Source organism: Ictidomys tridecemlineatus, chromosome 3 (genome assembly GCF_052094955.1).
Source record: "Ictidomys tridecemlineatus isolate mIctTri1 chromosome 3, mIctTri1.hap1, whole genome shotgun sequence".
Classification (NCBI taxonomy): Eukaryota; Metazoa; Chordata; class Mammalia; order Rodentia; family Sciuridae; genus Ictidomys; species Ictidomys tridecemlineatus.
In genome coordinates this window covers 157,609,820-157,632,096 of record NC_135479.1, presented here as the reverse complement: position 1 = coordinate 157,632,096, position 22,277 = coordinate 157,609,820, and the positions used below count along the sequence as shown (strand labels likewise).

General features: G+C 37.5%; 1 protein-coding gene across 7 annotated transcripts in view; it reads right to left on the bottom strand.

The window, feature by feature from the left end:
• Positions 1–361: 361 nt before the first annotated feature.
• Retnlb (resistin like beta) overlaps positions 362–22,277 on the bottom strand; it is a 90,473-nt gene continuing 68,557 nt past the window's right edge. For 2 of the 7 annotated variants that reach the window (XM_078044267.1, XM_078044271.1), the window contains 8 exons: positions 15,834–15,974; positions 12,743–12,871; positions 9,464–9,573; positions 7,296–8,949; positions 3,217–6,729; positions 2,402–2,544; positions 1,879–1,959; positions 362–1,118 (listed from right to left, as the gene is read on the bottom strand). In XM_078044267.1, coding sequence (XP_077900393.1) covers positions 991–1,118; positions 1,879–1,959; positions 2,402–2,544; positions 3,217–3,224 — 360 coding nt within the window. In that variant the 5' untranslated portion in view covers positions 3,225–6,729; positions 7,296–8,949; positions 9,464–9,573; positions 12,743–12,871; positions 15,834–15,974 and the 3' untranslated portion in view covers positions 362–990. Of the gene's footprint in view, positions 1,119–1,878; positions 1,960–2,401; positions 3,174–3,216; positions 6,730–7,295; positions 8,950–9,463; positions 9,574–12,742; positions 12,872–15,833; positions 15,975–22,277 lie in introns of those variants that run through there. The other 5 variants (XM_021733458.3, XM_078044270.1, XM_078044268.1 and 2 more) reach the window with 5 other exon arrangements.

The window sequence follows — 22,277 nt, the reverse complement described above, 5'->3', positions numbered from 1 at the left end:
TAATAAATATTTGTTAAATGAATAAATAAGGATGTTTATAAATTCATTATTAAGAAACATGTTTAAATGATTCCAGAGATTGTTCAGAGGTGTTATTATATAATTGCAGCCCTGGGTTCCTTTCTTCTTTTCTGTTTTACCATTCTAATAGTTCTCTCTAAAAGGTCACAAGATGGTTGAACTAACTTCACAGACACAAGATGGCTGACAAAGCTCTAGACATCATGTCCTCACACAAATAACCCAAGAAACAAGAATCATGGGCAATTTTGAGTCTCTGTTTTTATTTAGGTACTAAACTCTTTTTCAGAAAGCCCAAGACAAATTTTCTATGGCCTGATTTTGGTGGCCTGCCACCGCACACAATTCTACTTCCTGCAAGATTCAGTGAGGGCTGTAGTCTTCTATTGTGGCCTGGGAGAAAGGCAGTGGTGAAAGAAGTCACCTTGATCAAAGCACATCTCGGGTACTTGAGTTTAAGAAAGAGTACAAATTCATGCTGAAAATCTAGAAACTATTTCTTTAAAGCTACCCTTACCTGCCTATACTTTGGAAATTCTTTATGCCCTCAGCTTATAGCCCACTATTTTTCCATAAGAGCATGTTATTTCACTTCTCTGTGCCTCATGCAAGCAATATGCTTGACATTTTTTATTAAATGATGAGGGAGGGGAAGGCATGTCAGTCTAATTTCCCCCGTTCTTCCCTTAGCTTTCCTAACCACCGATCCTACATGCCATACTAAGATGTAATTCCTGAGATACTGAAAATATTTTCCGGCTAGAAGAATCCCAAGCTAAGGTCAATAACATCAAAGACATAAATGCAGGGAAGTACCACGTTGGTCTTTATTTTCTTTCTTTCTTTCTTTTTTTTTTAAGTTGGTCTTACTGCTCAAGAAACAGTATTGTAATGAATGATGTTTCCTGGTTGGAATCATAGTTTCATTATAGACATCATCACAAAATTGGGTTCTCGGCCTCCTTCTTCTCAGGCCAGATGGCAGCAACGGGCAGTGGTCCAGCCTATCTTAGAACACTGGCAGTGACATGTGGTTGTTCCCCGTACATCCCAGGAACCACAGGCATTACCACAAGCACAACCAGTGACGACCATACCTGCATGGACATGGGAGACACCGACATCAGAGCCCTGGGATCTTGAGAACTGGAAGGCACATTTGTAAACATCTTTTATCCCCGCGAAGCCCAGGGATAAATCGAGGTTTTGTGGGGGCTAAATTACAGTCAATGTTGACAGTCTGTTTTAAGAATTAAAAAAAAAATCCCTAAATTACAGAAGCAACAACAGTTTCTTTCTTTTTTTTCTTGAGGTTACCAGGGATTGAACTCAGGGGTACTCAACCACTGAGCCTCATCCCCAGCTCTGTTTTATGTTTTATTTAGAGACAGGGTCTCACTGAGTTGCTTAGTGCCTTGCTTTTGGTGAGGCTGGCTTTGACCTTGTGATTGTGATCCTCCTGCTTCAGCCTCCCAAGCTGCTGGGATTGCAGGCGTGTGCCACCACGTCCAGCTCAGTTTCTTTAAACTGATGATAAATTTGCCTCTGTGAATGCCCCATCACCACCACCAACACAGAGACATAGAACTAGAGGGAAACTAATCCTATCACTATGACAAGGCAGTTGACGTGAATGGGCTGGTGTGTGGGGGCAGAACAGTGGGGAGTAATAGAAACTCAAGATCTCTCAATAGCATCCTAAGGAAAACGGGATGGGAAGTTATCTCTGAGAAGTAGAAATTATGGCTTGGCTTCAAGGTAACACAAACCTGAACTTGGGGAACGTATATGTATTAGGGGATGGGCAGGGAAAACAGGGGCATGTTACCCTCAAGTCTTCCACATGGTGTTACTCACCAGTGGGGCAGGAGGACAGTCTTCCTGAGCTTGTGATGCTGACACACGAGAATGTCTTGGTTGGGATGGAGGGTTTATACTCTGAGTAGGAGAGAGACATATTGCCCATCATGATGCTTTGTCATAATCCCCTTCCAGATCTTCTTCTACCTTGGAGGTATCACTGTGTCCACAATCATAACTTTTAAGGTTTAGCTTCCTCATTTGTAAAGTGGAAGTTATAGCTGTACTTACCTCATAAAGTGGCTGTGGAAATTAAACTAATCAACATAAATCTATGTATGACATTTGAACGTTTTATAACCATCCCTCTTCTCCTCCTCCTCATCATCATCAGGAAAACTTGAGTCAAGAGCCCAAAGTGGGTAGAAGAGTTAAGGAAGCCCTGGGCAGAAAGATTGGGCTCTGGTGGGCTGACCAGGACTGACTTAGGATGCGCTAGGGGTGAAATTAGAGTTTAAAACAGGAGGCATGAGTAAGGGTGAACTTCCCATTTCTCCCAATTCCTGGCAGTTCCCTGTACCTTTGAGAGCTTCCTGAATTCTTTTATTCACTACAGAGTCTAAGGAACACTGAGAACTCCCCGGAGTCATCAGCTGAAGAAGGGAGATGAAGATGAGGAGGCAAGAAGTATGCTTCATCTTGCAGGAAGTCAGTGTCCTGGAGCTGCGAGGGAAAATGGAAAGAAGCTGAGATCGCTGAGGGACAGTCTCAAGGGAGCAAGGATCCAAGAAGAGCATTACCAGTACTGGATCTCTTTAAGCTCTTTGGAGAAGCAGAGAGGATTTTGGCAGTGCAGACTCACTCACCAAAAAGTTCAGAAAAGGTTTGCAAGGACTAGGCAAGTAACAAGGCTTTAATACCCAGTGGTATTGACTTTGGCACCATTACCACATAAGCATGACACAGGATTGTGATAAACTTGAGTGTGTTCATGATAAGCAACTGCTGCTGCAGTGCTGGTTCTTTGCCAGTGGGTGTGCTCCTGCCTTATTGTTCTCCTCTCTCCTCACTTACTGGCAAACTGATAAGGCTAGCACCTGGGTCTTCTGTTGCCTGTCCTTCATCAGGAAGTGGTTACTTTGTGGTCTGCTGAGTGAGGATCCTATTTGACACCTGTTCAGACACATTGTTATATTGTACCTGTCATATCCCATCTGGGCCATTAACAGAGAGACTGAGTAACCTTGGCTGAAAAATAAGGGAGTTTTCTATTTACTTAAGAAGAACACGAGGCATGATTCCAGGCTCCTTTGGGGATAGGGTTGTTATTATTAGTTTGATTTTTTTCTCTCCTCCTTCCCCCCCCCCCCCCCCCCGCAACAAAATTCAACTCACCTTTTCATCTTGGCTCCTCACAGACACAGGTGGCAAGTACCACATCCTCAGTCCAGACCCTGAGCACAAAGCAAGAATTGAGGCAAAACCATTCTATTTGAGGCTTGGCTTTTTCATTTTGGAAGCAGGATTCTTTTTTTCTAGAAGATAAAAAGATTCCCTCTTACATTTTAGTCTTTAGTTCTGGGTCATATGGATATCCCTTTCTACCACATGTGGCTAGGAAAGTGAGTCAGACTCAGCCACCTCCATCGTCTAAGACCTCTGAGCCCAGACATGTTTCACAACTCAAAAGAGTTCTGATTTTGGAAAGCTAGACAGAGCAAATTCTGCATTTTATGTTATACCAGCAAGAAAAGTCTATAGCAGCACTCTGTTAATCAAACACATTAATATATCTGTTTATAAAATGTGTGAATATTAACATGGAATAAATAATGGTCATAAAGAGCCACATAAGTTTTCCTGACAAGTGAGTTAGCATCAAGTTTAGATAAAACATTCTTGGCTTTCAGAAATTTTTTACATTTTAGAATTGTGAATGAGAGAATGAGGAGTCATATGTGACCACAAAAAGCAAAAGTTCTCCAATTCATCATCCAGGTTGGGGCAGGTGGCCACTGCGAATAAATGAGGTTTAAAGAAAAACAAAATGAAGAGGCAGAGAATAGCTGCTGGGGGTGACTATTACTGGAGGCAATCAGAGCTGGAAAAGCCCACTCTATTCATGTGGCCAGGCTTTCTGCCTCCTGCCCTAGAGATGCCTGCTAATGAACTGCAATTTTTTCTACAAAGTTCTGTCAAGCAAACATGAGAGTGAGGCCCAGAGATGCCAGGCATTCTCAACAACCAAGTAGGAGTTGAGGAAGGGAAGGAGGGAGAGTGAACAAGAAAGAGCAGAGACTGGACTTTGGTGTAAAAGTAGGGTAAAACAATTCATTGGTTAATGGGGTGAATATTTGTAGAGCCTCTCTGTACCAATTCTAGCTTTGGTTGACCTAGCCGTGGGCAATGCAGACAAGATCCTTGCCCTCTTGAGACTACATTCTAACTTGGGAGGTTAAAAATACACAACAAAGTAGATGTATAATATGTCAGATACTGAAAAATGCCCTGAGAGAAAACCAACCAAAGCAAGGCAGTAGGGTGTGTTGGTGTGGTGTTCCCACGTAGCGTAGAGTGTTCAGGGAAGACGTCTCATAAGAGGTATCCATGACCTGAAGAAGTGAAGGGGAAAGCCTTGGGGAAATCTGGACAAGTGTCCCAGGCTGAGGAGAAATCAAGTGTGAGGAGCCTAGGTAAGGGACAGATGAGCCAGGAGAGGCCAGAGGTACCACCTGTACTTGGTTATAGAGAGCTTGTGCACTGGTGTCATGGCTTTGAGTTTTGTGAATTTGGCACAAAATTATTGAAGTATTTTGTTCAGGCGATCATTTTAAAAGCTTACAATGGCCACGGTGGAAGAGTTTATGGATGGTAAACAGATAAGCCCGGAAACCAGACGGTAGCAGGATTTTACAGATTTCTAGGTCTCAGGCAGGAGTTGGGGAAGGAGTGAAGACTGGATTATGTGTAGAAGGTTGAGCCTCTATAGGGTTTACTGGATGTGGATGTAGGAGAAAGAGAGAAATGAAATATCCAGGTGTTTGTGTTTGAGCAACACATTGAAAAATAATGGAATTCACTGAAATGAAGTTCTCTGGGGGGAGAGTAGATACGGTGGGAAACTTAAATCATATTTGATCATGTCAATTTAATCTGCCTCTTCTCTTCGGCATCCAGATACAGTTGTAGCATAAAGAACTGGGTACACAAATCTTCTGTTCACGGAATAGGTAAGGGTCAGTGATATAAATTTAAGAAGCATCAGTACACAACTGGACCTACTAAAATATACTCTAACAGGAAAAAAGAAACCTCTATTTATTATTTATGAATCAGGTAAAGAAAGTGATAGTCTGAAAGTGGATGACTACAAGAATATAGGTTTAGGTACATGAATTGAATTACATTGACCAGACAGTGTGTTGGGAATGGCAAGGAAAGAGAACAGGACTGTAGGAGAGTCAAATAGGTGATAATGAGCCTGGACCACAGGGATGGGACCATCACCTTTGGGGAACATTTTTAGTCAATGGCATGTCCAGCATATTTGGCACATAAGGGGTCACTTTTTAACACCCCCGTCCTATATGTAACAAAATTATTTTCAGTAGTGATTACATAATGATTAGTTAAGATCACTATTCTTGATTCAGAATCACCTATGATTTTAAGACAAAAACACTGTCAGAGAAAAAAATAATCTTAAAAATATTAATGGAATTCATTATGATATTTTACATGTGAACTGAAGTTTGTACTTATCAAAGAAAAACATCATACCTCCTGGTTCTCACTGTTTCAATTTTAATTTTTAACACATTAAATTCATGTAATCATATATAATGGTCACATGAATGCGATTCAATTTCTGTTAATTTGTCTTTGCAGTCACTGGACTACATTTATTTAGAATCTGCTGTTTAAATACAGGAATATATTGTAGTATAGAGATTGGAAACACAGGATATGAGAAATATTTTGAGTCGTTACTAACTTTTGAAATGAAAGTGGGTAACTGAGTAAGTATACAGGGGCACCTAGCTAACTGAAATTTCTCTGAATTAACTTCCATGTAGAATACAATGTTTATCAAAGGACGAATAATAAAATGTGCTAATCAGAAGCTTTAAATACATATGACTAAAACTCAACAGTAATCACCACAATTATTTAGAATTTAGATTAACAACATTTGGGGCAAAGTAATATTTTACTCTTGATAGTATTTAGAATTGCCATGCATGGTGATAATAAAAATGGTATTGAATTTATTTATTCTTACCTTTACTTTAAATTTCTCTAAAAATGATGTACTTTACATGTTGCCAACATGCTCACCCTTGGTAGTCTCTGCTAATAATATAAGGACATTGCCCTGGGATCGAACATCCTGTTTATAGGACTTCAATCTCAGCAATCCTGGAAAAATGTTCATAAAAATGTTCATAAATGTTCAAAACAGAAAGAGTAGAAGAAATGTTTTTGTTCTTCCATAATTTGTAGATAAACTAAGTAGTCTTTTTTTGTAAACATTCTTCTGTTCCTTAGAGCTACCTTCTTTCTAAAGGTGCACCCTTTTCCCAAACACCCAAATGTGCAGTTATCTTTTAACTCTTTATTCCCTACCTCATCCAAATCTCCAATGATTATTTTGTATTTTATTTTACATGTAAACAAAGTTTAAAAAGTTGTAAGCATAGGGTTGTTACTACAAAAAGGGGACCATGAATCTGAACCTAGGCAACTGGAAAGGTAAAGGCAGAACAGATGGGGATGGAGTTGACAGGGTCATCCATCTGAGGTTAAGCTGTAACTTCACAGCATGGTTTTGTAATGACTTCCCTTGTGTGTGGGAACAAAAGTCTTCAGTGTGGAATGTAGAACTCCAAAACGTGTGCAGGACAATCCCTGGAGTTATAAGAAGTAAATATTAGATCTTTCATTTGCATTTATTTTTTCATTATCTAACATTTTCTATATTTGTATTTATTTTATAGTGAACAGAATAGTATTACATGTTTATAAATTATATTTAAAGATAGTTTGATTTTTAAAACTCACGGTACATCTAGATTAAAAAAAAAAAAATGAGACCCAGAAACAAACAACTTTCTAAGCTGTGTTTTAGGCTAGGGTTGAGGAACTCTCTGATGAGACATTACATGCTGATCATTTTTGATATTCAACAAAATGAACCTTGTTGACTCATATACATTAGCTATTTCCTCATAAATGAAAGCAATGTTAGATATAAATTTGGGAATCCAGATTTGTATTATCATTCAAATCAGAGGTTAATTCATTCTTGAATAGAAATTAGCTATTGGTTCTCTCGGTAAAATGTCCTTCAGAATGATGTTGTAATCTGCTCAAGGGTTGTATAAAACCTGATTAAGACTGCAGAGTTCTGTACCATCAAGGGGGTGGGGAGATGCTTTCAATTTGTTGTAAAAGCTTAAAGGACCCTTACTCACCAAGGCTTCAATCAGGTACACATCTCTTAAAGGAGATTGCATTCCAGAGTGGCTGAAGAGAGACTTCATTTGTCCAACAAATAAAATGTTGGAAAATGTCTAATAATGATGTTTATGAGATATATATTCTTGACAGTAGTCACAGAAGGTTAATTGTGGTACTACTTGTCTATTAAGTTCAGCTGTTGGGTGTGGCTGATTTTAGGTACATTTCACATTTCTGTGGTCATAAAAGAGTGAAGTCAGGTAAATCATGTAGCCAAAAATGTTTTATGCAATACCATAAAAATTGCAATAAAACAGCGAAGTGATTCCTTTTTCTGGATGCAAGACTGCTGGAGAGTGGAAGATGCAGTTTCACATGTCATATTCTTCCTCAACAATGTTGTTTTCAAAACCAGATGTCTGGTGATGGATGTTGACTCTCTTCTCTCCTACTGGGTAATTGATATTTATTATAAAACTAAACAGGAGCATGCCGGGTTTGGGGAAAAGAATTCTAACAACTACTAGTTTCAATATTCAATTTTTCACAGTTCATCTCCTCCAACCATACTCCTCATGGGTGTTACACTTGTTGACATATTCCTCTGCAATCAGTTTCCATTATTATTATTTTGTCTCTCCCATGCTGAGCCCTGGCCAAAAGCCATGATCTGGGAATGAGACTTCAAAGCCGTGTTATCAAATAGACCATGATCTTTTGTCGCATACACAGACCTGGGAATTGTGTCCATAGATTAGAATCCAGGAGTTATCTTTGCTTTGAAGGTCTCTTCCTTTCCCTACTGCCTTTCTTCTCTGGATCTAAGAATTTCCAACACAAAAGTAAGGAACAATTTAAACCACTTGCTCTCACTGAAGTTGACTGAAGCCTACAATGACACGTGACCTTGGCATTCTCTGTTGGCATCAAGTTTGGCACAAGTTTTCATGGTGACTGAGCTTTCCTTAGTCCTGACAGCCTCTAATTTTTGTTGGTATTCTGAGTTCTCTGCCATAAAAATAATAGGCTGTACTTACACAAATCTGGCAAGAGCCCAGGATATTTGGGAGGTTGTCACTCTTGTTTTGCATGGAACTTTGACCACCTGCTCTTCATTGGGTGGCTGGCATGGAAGTCTAGTGTTAGGGTTGGAAGTCTGGGCAATGTGTGGTTCCAGATCTAAAAAGCTGGAGGATGGCTGTAACCCTTTCTTTTGTAGAGATATATTTATTAAAGTAAAGTTCCAAGCATGGCAATTGGACCACAATAAGATCCCAAGCAATCAGGGGTTGAGCAGACTCTGAGACAAAGTGAGTAAAAGCAAGGCTGGGAACAAAGAAAGAAAGTCTAACACAACAAAAGTTGCAAATTTTGGCTAAAGAGCTTGACATGCACAATATTTTGAAAAAAAGTTACTTAATTGTCTGCATTAACAGAGGGAATTTCCCATTTAAAAGCCAGACTTCTATCTTCTCTTGTAGGCAAGGGAAGACTATATACTTTGTGGAGCTTTCTCTTCAGTCATTTAGCTTACCCCAGAGGAAAATGATCATTCCAGATTTGCAGTTTTTGGTATTTAATTTCCAGTTTCTTTTTCATTTTCCTAATAAGCATTCCATTTGTTTTCTTTCTGAGAGATGGTTCTCCACTGAAACTGTGAAAAGATTCCTGAGAAAAAGAGAAATGTGTCTGACAAAATTTTTTTAAAGTACTGAAGTTTGAACCCAAGACCTGCCACATGCAAGCAAAGTATTCTACCACCAAGCGTCATCCCTAGTCCTCCATCTGACGTTTCTGATATTTCCCCTGTCCATGCTATCATTATTTTTTATCCAGATCCTTTCTCCAAATCTCTACTTTTGGGGAGGAAATAACATTTTAAAGCCCATTCTTGGTCATGGTGTCACAATCTTAAGAAACTAAAATAGATATTCCAAAAATTTTAAGAATACCTTTTTAACATCCTTGCACTTCCATGATAGCTTTCATACTCTTCAGTGCTCATTAATTATTTTTCATATTCATTTATCAAAACAAATATTCATTAAGTGACTATTAAGGGGTCAGGTATTGGATCACCAACAAAAACACATAGTCTCTGCTCTTGTGGAGATTATGGTATAGTTGGAGAGAAAAACATTAAATATTATATAAATATTCACAAGAATAACTAAATACTTACCATGTGTTAAGAATTTAGGTGAAAGAGTCTCCCCTGGAGAAGTGTCATTAACAAGATGTGAAGATAAGTAGAACAGCATGGTGTTCTACTTCCATCAGAAAACAGTCACCCTGGGGTGAGGGGAAACATCTCTCTTAAATACAACTCCACTGATTAGGAAACTACTAGACAGAACTGGGTTTTTTCCATGCCAAGTTAATGGCTTATTATATTATTTCTAGAACACTCAAAAAATGTAGGATCTGCCTGAGATTTCATCCAGGAATGGAGAAAGAGTAAGTCCAGAAATGCAGGTTCCAAGGTTGATGGGAGAAGGAATAAAATTGCCTTGGAATTCTACTCTATCAGATCATATTCATTCACTTAAATAGTTAGGGAGTATTTTGTGTGTTGAAGATTTGCATTTTGAAGGTCTAGCTACTGTGTAGAGGATGGATTAGAAAGAAGCAAGAACACATTCTGGAAGAGCCTAGGAGTGATCAATAATCCTGGAGGAGGGTGATAGCAGGACACTTGTAAGAAGTGCAGACACTCGACACAGAAATACATTAAAAAAAAACTGCTTATGAATTCAGTGATACTGTTAACCTGCTTGCATTTATTACACCAGCATCTTTATGCATATGAAAAATAGTCAAATATTTTGTGGTAGTTTGGGTCCTATGAGGTGCAACTGCTCAGATGGGATAAAAGACACAAAGATGTTTATTGTGGGCCACACTTGAGGAAAGGAAGTAGAGCAAGGGACAGGGAAGCCTGGGTGAGCATGGCATTGTGATGCACTTCTGGCCTGGAGTGAAGGAAGACTGAGTGGCAGACACCCAATATGCAGTGTGGGCATCAAGGGGTCTTTGAACCACAGCTGGCCCCAAAATGAGGCCAGGAGTGGGTCTTCCTTGTTATCCCCTCTGTGCTCAGTCTGAGTAAGTAAGAGTTCAAGGACAGTGATAAGAATTAATTTGTGCAAAATTATTATGGTAGCTTATGTATAACATTTAGTAAATGTTAATTATTATATCTGTTAATAAATTGTATTGTTGCATAATCATTCTCTTCCAAACCAAATTTTTGTAAACCAGCCATTGGTTAATAGGATTTTGGAGTTTAACTGGCTTATTTAGGATAAAGAAGCAAATTCTTCTGCTTTGTGAAGGTGGTTACTTGGTTTGAAAGATGAAGCTACAACATGTTATCTCCTGTAGTATGTCTCTAAGGCTGAGACACTTAATAAATCATACCCAAACTCAGAAACAAGTAATAATCTCATACCAAACACATTCTTTTTCTATTCAGAAATTATTGATAAAATGCAACAATTTACATTCATATAAGGACAGCACTCACATATGGGAGAAGGTAAAATATTGATGAGCTCATGGACTATCCTTCTCAGTCTGCTCCTAGGTTTTAAATTTGTTCTTTGAATTTGGGTTCAGCTGTTTAGTTCCATTCTAGGTCTTCACTTTGGGTCAGAAATGACATCTGTTTCTATTTAATGAAGCTTTATACACAGTTGTATTAATTTCCTTAGGCTGCTGCCATAGCAAAGTGCCACAGACAGGGCAGCTTAAGCAATAGAAAATTAGAAGACAGAGCAAGGTGTGGCAGGGCTGATATTATTTAAGATCTTTTGCTTAGGCTTTTCATGGCTTCCTTGTCCCTCTGTCTTCATATGGTCTTCCCTCTGTGTGATACCTGGGTCCTAACCTCATCTTCCTATAAGTCACTCATCTTATTGGCTTAGGGTTCACTCTAATAGACTTTCATCACCTTAATTTTAAAGTCTGTATTTCCAGATACTTATACTATGGTACTGGGAGTAAGGGTTAAAACATGTTGATTCTGAGAAGGACACAGTTCAGCCCCTAACACTGTTACGGGGGAGAAGCTGAAGGAAATCTACTTCTATCAAAAATTAATGGTTGCTGTCTATCAAATGGGGCATCCAGGCAAGGAACTCAAAGTGCATATTGGAATGAAACATCTTTTTTCACAATGTATGGTGATAAAAGTTTAATGAGACACTTCAATAAAAATATACAAAGATTTGTTTTGAATACAGCAGGACAGCAAAAATAGCAGGTAATTTGGATGTCAAAAGGGGAATAGCACCTCTTGGGATGAGAAAATAAACTAGAAGAATGTTTTATTTGCTGATATAAACATCCTTTTACTGCTATTTCAATTCTTAGAATATAAAATAATGAACTATTTGTGCTGAATAAGTAGCATTCTCTAAATTTCAACCAGAGATGCAATTGTGCAGAATTATAGGTACTGACAAAGAGATGGAGGGTTGGGGGGAGCTCTCATCTGTAAACAATGTCCTCAGAAACTGAATAAGTGTCCAAATTAGTTCCAAATGAGCTCAAATCCTTTCAGCTGTGGGGCAGTTTTTTATTTTTCTGATGGCTTTAAAAATAAATCAATATTAACAACATCTGAACATGGAGGTTAGCATGCCTCTTCTCTTAGAAAAATATTTTGTTATCTCTTTCCCCGAGAAGACTTCACTGTCTTTGCATCTCTCACTTAGGCAAATACCTAACAGCGAAAAAAGGAAGCACTTCGAGGGTTTAGTCCAAACTTCTCCATGATTTAAAATTATATACAAGTAGAGTTTTCAGAAGATGAGCTGGAACATTCCCAACACATAGTTGCCAGAAGTCTTGCACTACAATTTAACTTGTTCTAGAAGATCTTGTTCTCAAATTAGCCTTTTTAAACCTAAAACATCCCTCTACCCTCACTATAAAATAAAAGTTTTATTGTTCCTTGTGGCAAACAGGTAGTATTTGTATATCATACAATTGTATTTAAATAAGTCTCATTTATGTGGGTGTATGGATTCCCAGGAAGGTAACTATCACATAGTTTAAACAAATGGAACATGTAATTCTTGCAATGGTTCTATAAAAATCCTTTCTTGGTTCTGAACATTTGTTGAAAGACTAGTTTGGCCCATGTGATATGTCTAGGCACTGAAGATACAACTACAAACAAGATACAGTTCCTATTCTCAAAGAACATACTAGCTGATAGGAACCTGTGACTAGACAATTAGAATAACAGATAAGAAGGAGCAGGTTATCAGGTGCTGAGGAAGGGCATAGAGAGACACCTAAGCTAGCTGGGTGAGAGGAATCTCAGGTTCAAGGTTTGAAGCATGCTATGTACTTTAGCATGGTTTTTATAGAGAGATAAATAAGAGATTACAATTCATTAATTTTTTCATAGTAAATATGGCCTCATCCTCATTTTTCAAGTAAGGAAACTCACTTTCAAAGGTCTCTGTGATTTATCCAAATTCATAGCTGCAAAAGTCATGTGCTTCCTACTGCTGTTCCTAAGTACCAATCAACACATTTCTTCAAGAAGCATTCAAAACTGCCCAACTTCTGTTTGTTGCTATAAAAAAAAAAAATGAAAGGATTTTCAAGTAGCTAAGACCAGTGAGGCAACTACTACAACACACTTGATTAAAGTAAGCCCACAAATGCTTTGTTTGTTTATGGTATACATAGAAACATTACTAATAGATGATTAAGGGTTTTTTTAAAAAATTAGTTCTAGTCAGTTATACATGACAGTAGAAAGCTCTTGGAGTCATTGTACACAGAATTTTCCACTTCTCTGGTTGCACATTATAGCTGGTTAAATTTTATGTTTGTTGTTATTATGGCAAAAATAGTAGGCATTGTAGACTTGGATAGAAAGCAATATATTGATTTAGATAATTTTTATGCACAGAATTTTTCCTGGAAAGTCAAGGTTGCCAACTTTTTCCTGCATTTCTTCATGAGAACACTTATTCTGACATTACATCTTAGATCAGCTAACTATTTCAATTTTTCCATCTATTGTTTAAACATCCTACATATCCATCATGTAACTCACTAACTGATTCTGAACATTTTGTCAGCATGAGTTTTTAAAGAACTGAGAGGAAATTTTAATTTACCCATACATCTGTTAGGAAAAATAAAAACATCCTTTCTCATCAATCTGGACATGTGTCCTATCTGTTATAACAGGCTACCAAAAATTATGTGAATGAACTGAATCTGTACAAATCCATGATTGACACAAAATGGAAAATGCCCTTTATGGATATTTGCTGCCTGAAAAATTTTAATCTGTCTATAAAATTAAAATTTTTAATCTCTTATCTCTCTGTAAAAATCATGCTAAAATCCAGTACTTGCTTATATACATAAAATAATTTGTTTTTTTTCTCTTCCTAATATTTGGGATGTAAAATTTAAGGGTATAATCACTTTGATTCCATCTAACTGCTCCTCTTCATTCTTGTACTGTTGAAAAGTAAGTAAATTGATAGGATTCAGTTCTTGAGTTTTGCAAAGCTATATGATGCAAGAGTTTATTGAAACAGGTATTTTTCTTCAATGAGTTCCTAAAAGCAGAGAGAAATTGAGCATGAATCTAAAGTTGACTAGAAACCACAAAAAGTGAAAACAATCTCTGAATGTCAGAAATTAAGTTTCTAGGAAACAAAGGTATGAAGAGGTAGAAAAAGAACAAACGTTTTTATTTTTGGCAACTGTAATATCAGAAAGGAAGAAGAAAAGTAGATTAAATTTGTGACAATTTCCTCATTTGTGGGACCACAAACTCAGTACTAAATTTGGTTATGTCGGAATGCAAACTACCTTTACTTATCTCTCATGGTTCAGTATATTGGGTGGGCTCAGCTAGGTTCTCTCTTGGGGCTACTAATATATTTGTAATCAATTGGTAGCATCTGAAGGCTCAACTGATCTGGGTTTTTCAGAAGGATCACTCATATTTCTGGCATTTGGCTGGGAGCTGACATGAGGCGAGGTGCTACATGCCATTAACTTTGACTTTGGTCAACATGATGGCCAGATTTATAAAAAGCGTTTTTCAAGAGCACATATTCTAAGGATGCGTATGGTAGTTACAAGGATTCTTATGACCTAATCTTGAAAATGCATACTATCACTTCAACCACCTCCTTTTAACTAAAGTCATTAAGATCAGGCCAGATTCAAATGGAGGGACACTGATGGAAAGGGCCAGGTAAGATTGTGGGAGAATATGTGGGAAAGCAAGTTTTATTACAGCTATCTTTGGGAAATAAAGTTGTCTGTCTTCTATCTGGAACCACCATTACAAATCCCTCTCACATACAAGATGCTATCACTCCCAGAGCTCCAGATCCAGATCTAGGACTGGCAGACGTTTAATGCTGCTTTATTCTCTAGGTAGCCTTCTGTGGAGTTCTCAGTCTCTTTTACTGGGTCCCTCTGATTGGAGTTCTTGTTTGTGGCCTGTCCACACCTCTCTGACTCATTCTCTTGGTTTCTCACTGCCCTCCTCGCCAGGACTTTTGAGCAAGAGTAAAATAAAGAATGCTGGTGTGGTGGTTCAATACTACACTGTTTATTTCAGTTCTCTCCAACCCACCCTCAAGGTTTAACCCAAATGAAAAAGAGGCAAAGAGCAAAAGGAAATTGTGGCCAACTGTCTTCCTTCCCATTTTCCCACCTGTGGTCCTGCAGCAGGATGATTTCATTCTTTTGCTGGGGGAAGCCTATAGCTGACTGGGCATCCAGGAAGTGTTACTGGTTTGTCTAGGACTAAAGCTCAACTCGACAGGGCCTCATATTTCCTAACTTTTGAAGAGGTGGAGGCATGAATTTGGTTTCAGTTAATGTGAATTTACACATTCACCATCTTTCCCTGTTTACCTAGTTCTTATTCACTCAAATCTTCAACAATCTCTATCATTAAAGCCATTTTGTCAGAGACTGAGTTTATTGCTTATTATCTTATTTCTTCTTGAGGTCCAGGCAAAAGGCTAGGGTCCAATATTATAGACTCAACTACTTTATTTAATGAAAGTAATTTACAAAATCAGACAATGTTGGAATTTTTGAACCAAAAACACTAGCCAGATAAAGACAAGGACAAGTAATTTATCTTTATAAAATATGCAATTCATCAAGAAGATAAGGTTGAGACATGTTTAGAGACTAACATCATATAAAAATACATAAAGTTAAGTGATGAATAGAAATAAAAGGAAAAGATTGAAATAAATACAGAGTAGAAAGCACTTCTAACAGAGGTTGATATTTCAAATGATAAAATAACAACAATAACAATTACATAAGGAATTTTGAAAACAGTTAACCCAAATTGTTTAAGAGCAATAAAAGTAAAATTTAGGTGCCATATTCTTTGTTCCCTTGTCTAGAAAGTCCTTTCCTTCCATCTTTATTTATTTTTTAAAAAAATCCTTCCTCAAATGCCAGTTTCTCAGTGGTGCCTCCTCCCCCAGAAGTGTAAACACAGCACTTTACATATTCCTATGTCCTAGACTTACTTGTTTGATTGTGCTTTGAACTATAGGTGGTTGTTTCCACTTTTGGTTTCTGGTAGAGTGTAAGGGCAATTGTCATTTTCCCATCTTTGTATCTCTAACACTTAGCACATTGCATGATGGTTGTAGGTACTCAAAGAATATCTGTCAAAAGAAAAGATAGTGTGATAACGAGGATGGAGCTCACTTCATCAATATAAAGCAGGAATAGTGATAAGAAGATTCTGTCTCATCTGTTAAGGCTTATAAGCAGAAGTGAGGCTTATTCTGAAAAAGCCACAGCCTGCTCAGTGGCTTTCCCATTAAGCCAACAGCAGGCCCATCTACACTGAGGTGGTTTAATTCCTTCTCAGAATAGCAGCATTACCTGAAGTACTTTATCATTCCCCATCAGAGGAAATGTCAACAGAAAGCAGTGAGAAACGCAATCAAATGAAAAATGTAATGGGTTCAAGCTATTTAAAGACTGAGGTTGTCTAGGAAAAAGTAAATATAGACCCAACAGCAAAGCAAAGTGTTATCCCCCTTTCAACTAAAACACAGCATCCAGATAAGCCATTCAGACACAGAGGTACAGACAACCTTGGCCTCACATGCCAGTGTGGTTTGAGGTGTACCCGCCCACACCCACTCCCAAGGAGCTGTGCTGTGGCAGTTGAGAGAGAGCTGGGCTCAGCAGCATGCTGCCCACGAGGAAACAGAGCAGGTGGCCGTGCGGTATGCTTGCTAATCTTTGATCCTGGCCTTTCAATAGAGCACCCTGAAGCTGGCATCAGCAGGAGTGGTCTCTGGGACTTGCTAGTCTTGGTTGTCACTCTGGCTTTAGAAGAGTTTCTGAGAGGCAGGCAGTCTCTGTGAGTAAGAGGAGACATACTTCTCAGCTTTCAGTTGCTCAGTGCCTACATCAGTTCTCGGATGTGGGAACCCCATTTAAACCTTTGATTACCCCATATCGTGGTAGTGACGGATGGGAATTTTTATGAAGAGTGTGTTACCACTAAACTGATACAAAAAAGAGAAAAATGAACAGGGAAAACAAGATAGCAAATATACAGCTAAATACATATTCTAATTCATTGGCTCATTTAAGAAGTATTCAGAGAGGTCCTACTTGGTATTTCTTTCTTTTTTTTTTTTTTAGAGAATTTTTTAAAATATTTATTTATTTATTTATTTATTTATTTTTTAGTTTTCGGCAGACACAACATCTTTGTTTGTATGTGGTGCTGAGGATGGAACCGGGGCCGCACGCATGCCAGGCGAGCGCGCTACCATTTGAGCCACATCCCCAGCCCTACTTGGTATTTCTTTTAATTTTTTATTTTGGATTACAATTCTTATTACACATATACAGCACAAGTTTTCATATCTCTGGTTGTTATATAAAGTATTCTGACACCAATTCATGTCTTCACATATGTACTTTGGATAATGATGTCTATCACATTCCACCATCCTTGTTAATTCCTTGCCCCCTCCCTTTCTCTCCCACCCCTCTTCCCTATCTAGAATTCATCTAATCCTCCCATGCTCCCACTCCCTACCCCACTATGAGTCAGTCTCCATATATCAGAGAAAACATTCGGCATTTGTTTTTTGGGGATTGGCTAACTTCACTTAGCATTATATTCTCCAACGCTATCCATTTACCTGCAAATGCCATGATTTTATTCTTTTTTAATGCTGAGTAAAATTCCATTGTGTGTATCTGCCACATTTTTTTTATCCATTCATCCACTGATGGGCATCTAGGTTGGCTCCATAGTTTAGCTATTGTGAATTGTGCTGCTATAAACATTGATGTGGCTATGTCCCTATAGTATGCTGTTTTTAAGTCCTTTGGGTATAGACTGAGGACAGCTGTGTCAAATGGTGGTTCCATTCCCAATTTTCCAAGGAATCTCCATACTGCTTTCCATATTGGCTGCACCAATTTGTAGTTCCACCAGCAATGTATGAATGTACCTTTTTCGAGAGGGCCTACTTGTGACAAACTTATCCTAAGGTTCTCTGGGAAGGTCCTTCTGAATGGTAGCACCAGAGTTGGGTCTTAGATTATCATCAGGGGAAGCAGGAAGGTGGCAGCCTAGCAGTTTTTCTAGGCTGAGTACAGCATTTACAAAAAAAAAGCAAGAGAGTGTTGTGCACTCAATGGAAAGGCAGGAAATTGGTAGTTTGTTGTAGCCAGAGTGAAACAATCTGATGAGGGAAGACAGCTGAAGAATCAGGACATATGTAGCCAAATAACCTCATCAGGATGAGTTTGTTCCTTATTATTTCCCATTCTTAACTGATATACAGACTTCTATGGGGGCCCCCAAATGTTATATGCAAACCATGAATTAATTGTGGTAAATTCTCCTACAGAATTCTCAGGCATATTTGAGAGTTTTGGAGATCTTTAATGTTTTTATTACATACATACACAAGTAAAACAAACAGGCTAGGGTCTTCTCCATGTTAACCAGCCTTTCTTTTAAAAGAAAGCCAAATTATATATAATAAATGAAAATTTTGATGTTCTTATGTTGTGAGGTGGAGAGGTATATTCTATTTGTATTTTCAATCAATACAGAAGTTTACCATGGCTGTGAGCCCAGATTATGCAAACTTTTTGTGTGTGTGTGTGTGATACCAGGGGTTGAACCTAGGGCCTTGTGCATGCTATGCAAGCACTGTACCAACTAAGCTATATCCCAGCCCTATGCAAGTGTTTTTATGTGACTAGAAGTGGTCCAAGAAAAGAATAAGCAAGCTGGTATTATTTAATTTCTCAGTGATCCTGTATTTTTACACAGTTTTAAAAAACTTTTACAAGTTTCTTACCTTATTAATCAGTGTCTGTTTTAAGCTTTCATAGCAAAAACCATTGCCTTTTAAAAATTCATTTGACTTTTTGCCACATTTGTAAGATTAGAATCAACAAAAGTAAACAAAATGAAAGAAATTCAGAATAACCTAAAATCATTAAGTGTTCTGACAAACATGTCACAACCTTTGGGGTTGCCTGCTGTCAATCTGACCAGGGAGGAAATGATGGGTCTACCCAAATAGTAAAGCAGCACCAGTCTATCTAAAAGGCAGAGAAGAGATTTATATTCTTATCTTAAAACATAAATTTATTTCCTGGGAAATGCAAATGCAACTAAAATGTGAGTCTTGTGTGAAAAAGCCCTAAGCAATATAATTGCATGAACCAATCACTCTTGAGGTGACATTTAAAAATCAACCAGGCATAAACCATTCTAATTCTGAAGCCCATATAATCTGGTTTTGACAGCTAAGATGTAATTTAACATATTTAATAATTTGATCTGTTGCTCGGTAGAGCACCTAAGGTAAACTATATTATTTTTATATTTACATTTTTAATTTTTTTATTGGAGATCTACTTTATTCTGTATTGTGCACATTTTCTGGAGCACAATACAGTGTTATTACCTATAGGCAACATATCATATACAAGATCTCTAGAACTTATTCACAGTGCCTAAGTAAAACTTGTTAGCTGTTGAATGATAACTACTTGCCCGTTCCTAACTCCGACCTGTAGCAAACACCATTTTACTTTCTGTTTCTATGAGTTTGACTGTTTTAGATGGCTCATATAAGTGGGCTCATGCAATGTTAGTTCTTCCGTGACCAATTTATTTCATTTAGTATAATATCTTCAAGGTTCATGCATGTTGTCATATATGGGACATTTTCCTTCTTTTTAGAGGTTAAACAAAATCTCATTGCACATATGCCAACTCCACATTTTGGCTATTATGAATAATGCTTCAGTGAACATGAGAGTGCAGATATCTGAAATTTGATTTCAGTTCCTTTGGAACTGAAAGTGATCTCACTCTTAAGTGAGATCATCATGTTGGATCATATTTTAATGTTTCATAGTGTCTGAGCCGTTTTACATTCCTACCAAAAATGTACCAGGGTTCCTTTTCTCCAAAGCCTTAACACCACTTTTTATCTTTTGCTTTTTGGGTGACAGCCATCCTAACAAGTATAAGGTGATATTTCATCATGGTTTTTATTTTCATTTTCCTGATATTGATGTAGAACATCTCTTTATATGCCTATTAGCATCTAATTATACACCTTTGTATACCTTTGCATTTCTCCTTTGAAGAAGTTCTTTACCCATTTTTAAATGGGATTATTTGTTTCTTGCTATTGCCATGTAGGCATTCTTTGTAATATTATGGATATTAGTCCCTTATAAGATACATGGTTTGCAAAGATTTCCTCCCACTCTGTAGGTTGCCTTTCCCTCTGTTGGTTATTTCATTTGCTGAATAAAAGCTTTTAACTTGACATAGTTTCACTGGCCTAATTTTGATTTTGTTGCTTGGGTCATATCTAATTCATTGATAAGCCCAGTGTCATGAAGATTTTAACCCATGTTTTCTTCTTGGAGGTTTAGAATGGGTCTTATGTTTTAATATGTAATCCACTTTGAGTTGGTTTTTGTGTATGGTATAAAGTAAAGGTCAAGTTCTATTATTTTTTGCATGTGGATAACCAGTTTTTGCAACACCATTTGTTGAAAAGACTGACTTTCCCCAATTATCTATTCTGGAAACCCTTATCAAAGACCTGTTGACCATTTTTGCATGGGTTTATTTGAGGGGTCTCTATTCTGTTCCATTGTTCTATTTTTTAAGCCAGTATCATATTATTTTCATTGCTCTAACTTTGAAATATATTTTTAATCAGGAATCGTGACACTGACAGTTTTGTTCTCTCTTAAGATTGCTTTGGCTCTTCAGGGTCATTTATGGATGGTTTCATATGAATTTTAGAAAATTTTATATTTCTATGAAAAATGTCATTGAGATTTTGAATCTGTAGATTTCTCTGGGTAGTATTGACATGTGAACAATATTAAGTCTTCAGTCCATGAGCATTGACTCTGTTTCCATTTATGTCTTTCTTAATTTCTTTCATCAGTGACTTACATTTTTCTGTGAATAGTCTCTCTGGGTAAAATAATTCCTAAGTATTTGATCATTGTTGATTTTATTATCAATGAGATTGCTTTTTCAATTTCCTTTGGGGATGGTTTTTCATTAGTGTGTAGAAACACAACTGAAAATCTTTGTTGATTTTTTATCTACAACTGAATAGAATTTGTTTACAGTTTTGATGTTTTTTCCCCCTATCACTTTCCATTAGCCATATTACTTATTTCTACTCTAATCATCATTATTTTCTTTTACTAACTTTCGGCTTAGTTTATCCTTTTACTAATTTCTTGACGTGTATTAGTTTTATTTTTAGGGTGCTTTATTGCTTTTTCTCAGTATATGTATGCATTTATGGATAACAACTTCCCTTTACTATTGTTTTTGCTTCATTCCATAGTTTTACAATATCATTTTTCCATTTTCTGTAAGTTGTTCCCATTTCCTTAAGTTCTCACTTCCCCTTTGAAGCAATTGTTATTTAAGAGCACATTTTTAAATTTCTATGTATTTGTGAGGTATCCAATTTTTCTTGTATTATGGATTTTTAATTTCATTCTAGCATAGTAAGAAGGACACTATGATGGTTTTAATCTTCTCAAATTTATCTGGACTTGTATTATAACCTAACATGGAATTTATTCTGCAGAATATTCTGGGTAGGCCTGAGAAGAATATATTCTGCTATTGTTTGGTGGCACGTTCTGTACATCTGTTAGGTCCATTGGTCTGATACTGCTGGTTATCTCTGATGAGTCCTGCTTCCTCACATGTTGAAGTATAACAGTAGAGAAGCAAGCTGAGGCAAGCATATAAGGCAAGGTTTATTTTTAATAGGGGTAACATAGACATCTCCTGGGAGGGAGAAGGAAGCTATAGCTGGTATCCTGGTAACCCAAGAAGTATTTCCTATATATTACATTATTATATGTCCTAGGCTTCCTTTGTTCTCCTTTCTCTTCTCCTTATCTTTCCTTCCTGTGTATATGAGTAGGCCCAGGAGATGCTTGGTGGGATGGCCAAAAGGTGAGAAGCAGATGGACTGGGAAGGACTGGATGAAGCAGCTCAGGACACATTAATTAGCGACTTGTACAACTCCCTGTAGGGAGGGGCAGTTCCTGGGACAGGTTACCTTAGTAGGTTATCTTGATAGGGTGGAGGAAGGGCTCTTAAAGCATTTTAATCCCTCATGGGCAATCTCCAACTTCTGGGACTCAAATTGGCCTCCTTGATTTGACCTGACTCAATTTCCCTCTCTATACTGACTGCGTGTCTAATTCTGGCTTCAGGTCTATAGTGTCATTCAAATCTGTTGTTGTATTATTGGTTCTGTCTGGATGGTCTGGCCATTGTTGAAAGAGGTGTATTGAAGTCTTCCACGGTTAGTGTATTGGTCTCTATTTCTTCTAGAAGGTCTGTCAGTGCTCACTTTATATGTTTAGGTGCTCTGATTATATACACATTTATAATTGTTATATA